Source organism: Pollicipes pollicipes, unplaced genomic scaffold (genome assembly GCF_011947565.3).
Source record: "Pollicipes pollicipes isolate AB1234 unplaced genomic scaffold, Ppol_2.1 Scaffold_2555;HRSCAF=2994_pilon_pilon_pilon, whole genome shotgun sequence".
In the NCBI taxonomy this organism is placed as follows: Eukaryota; Metazoa; Arthropoda; class Thecostraca; order Pollicipedomorpha; family Pollicipedidae; genus Pollicipes; species Pollicipes pollicipes.
In genome coordinates, this window is record NW_023596136.1 from 27,738,941 (window position 1) to 27,741,017 (window position 2,077).

The 2,077-nt window shown below is 62.4% G+C and overlaps 1 protein-coding gene across 1 annotated transcript in view; it reads right to left on the reverse strand.

The window, feature by feature from the left end:
• Positions 1-526: 526 nt before the first annotated feature.
• LOC119099854 (uncharacterized) overlaps positions 527-2,077 on the reverse strand; it is a 14,575-nt gene continuing 13,024 nt past the window's right edge. The window contains exons 6-8 of the mRNA XM_037222949.1: positions 1,569-1,704; positions 1,104-1,298; positions 527-626 (exon numbers count right to left, since the gene is read on the reverse strand). Coding sequence (XP_037078844.1) covers positions 527-626; positions 1,104-1,298; positions 1,569-1,704 — 431 coding nt within the window. The remainder of the gene's footprint in view (positions 627-1,103; positions 1,299-1,568; positions 1,705-2,077) is intronic.

Sequence of the window (2,077 nt, forward strand, 5' to 3'; positions counted from 1 at the left end):
ATACTGTCTGTGGTCTGATTATCACATGATCTTCACGGACAAAAAAAAAGGATTTCGGTATTCTTGGTAACTGGTTACCTATGTCTACGAATATCGCAATCTTCTTAATTGGGGTGTTCAGAGGCGCCGATGGTGATCAACTCCCATAACTGAATGCAAGCGGAATAAATACTCCAGACACCTGGCTCCACACCATACTTGGAACTTAGCCTTCCTTGTGCCGCACCACCGGCTGACCCCCGGCATTCTTCCACACACAGCACGCCGCTTTGCCTGCAGCGCGACCTCACATGGAATGCAGCCCGGCTGACCCGGCCTCGCAGCGCGGCGCCCGCTCCAGTCCGGACACCGGAGGCGGCGCCCGGCTCCGACGGTGGCGCCGCACACCGGCGCGGCCCGGCACTAGCCGGCCAGCGCGCCGCTTCGCTCACAGCTCCCGTCGTCGGCAGAAGAGGGCGGCTCGGGCGCCGGTCCGCCGGCCCGCCCTCTCTCCCTCTCTCGTCAGGTCCGCGGCGGGTGCGGCGCGTCACGTCTCGCCTCCGTCCTCCGCCTCCGCCTCCGACGACAGCTGGATGATGGCCATCTTGACGGCCTTGGTGGCGTCGCCGGCGCGCGGGATATAGAACCTGCGCACGGTGAGCACGGGCCGCGGTCGGTCGGCGGTCGGCACCGGCCCCCGGCACCGCACACCAGGCGAGCGGACGGCCACCATCGGAGCGGCACACCGTCATCACACACGGCGGCGGGCGCGATCAGCCAGCAGAGGACCACTGCTCAACTGACACCATACACTTCAGCCTAAAAAAAAAATGGCTAGCGGAATTAATGAGATATTTCGAACGGCAAATTGCGCTTGGTGGCATTGCTGCTTCTCCAAACAGTGTCCACGTAATTATTCGGCACGGTGTTCTACGTATGCGTACTCCCAATCCTGCGTGACGCACGCCGGCTTGAGATGAACATATGGCTGTTCTGAGCACCGGTACAATACGCGCGTCATAGCAGCCACACATGCAAGAGCAGACCACACTAACGCTGCAAAGCCGCGGCATCGAGTGTTCGAAACACACTCGTAACCTCAGCCGCTGCGGAGGCTTGCCTACCTGTCCAGGTCCGTGACGGTCATGCTGTCGCCCTCGTTGACGCCGTACTTGAAGGTGATGAGTTCCGGCCGCTTCTTCTTGCTGGTGATGGTGACGATGGACGTGAGCGAGCGCTTGACGGCCAGGTGCGCCCAGCCGGGCTTGCCGGCGATCTCTCGCAGCACCAGCAGCTGGGTGGGCGTCACCAGCAGCAGGCTGCGGCACAGGCGACGCTCGGACGTGGGCAGCGCACCGATCCACTGACCGCCGACCCGCCGACGCGCCGACCCGGCGAGGACAGCGGCCACCGAGCACGCCGCATCGCCACTGACGCGGTTAAACATCACACAGCGAGCATCCTAACTTTGATCTAAAATCGCCGCCGACATACCACACGCTCGCAGCCACGCCGTCGGCGTCCGCCAGCGCCTGCCGCCACGCTCCGGCAGCCCGCCCAGCGAGACGCAGCGCCCGCCGGGGTCGTACCTCGGGTGCGCCAGGCGGCTGTCCTTGATGTGCTGGCATTTGAACTGGTGCAGCACCTCGGGCTTCTGGAGCCAGTCGGCCACCTCCACCAGCTCCATGGTGGACTCGTCAGCGATTTCGACCTCCTCCAGCTCGTCTGCGGACGGCACGGCGCGCCGTCAGCTCGCGCACAGGCAGGACAGAACAGTCAGTGCCAGGTCAGACTGGTGCAGGCCTACACAGCACCTACCACACCTGTGAAAGATGACAGTCGTACCGACACCGACAGCAAAGGCAAAGCACAGCCTCCCCCCCCCCCCCCCCCCACTGGCGCAGAGGTACAAGGCGATAAACGACGAGGCCTGATAAATTCACAGTGAACACGTCAACAATAGTTTCAGAGTAAACATGTCAACCCTCTTGACCTTCTCGGTTTTCACGTCATAATGCCGGTCGAACGTCGTTACAACCGTACAACGTTGCACATTTCGAGTCGCCGCCCGCCTCGCCAACGAGAAGCAGCCCAGCAA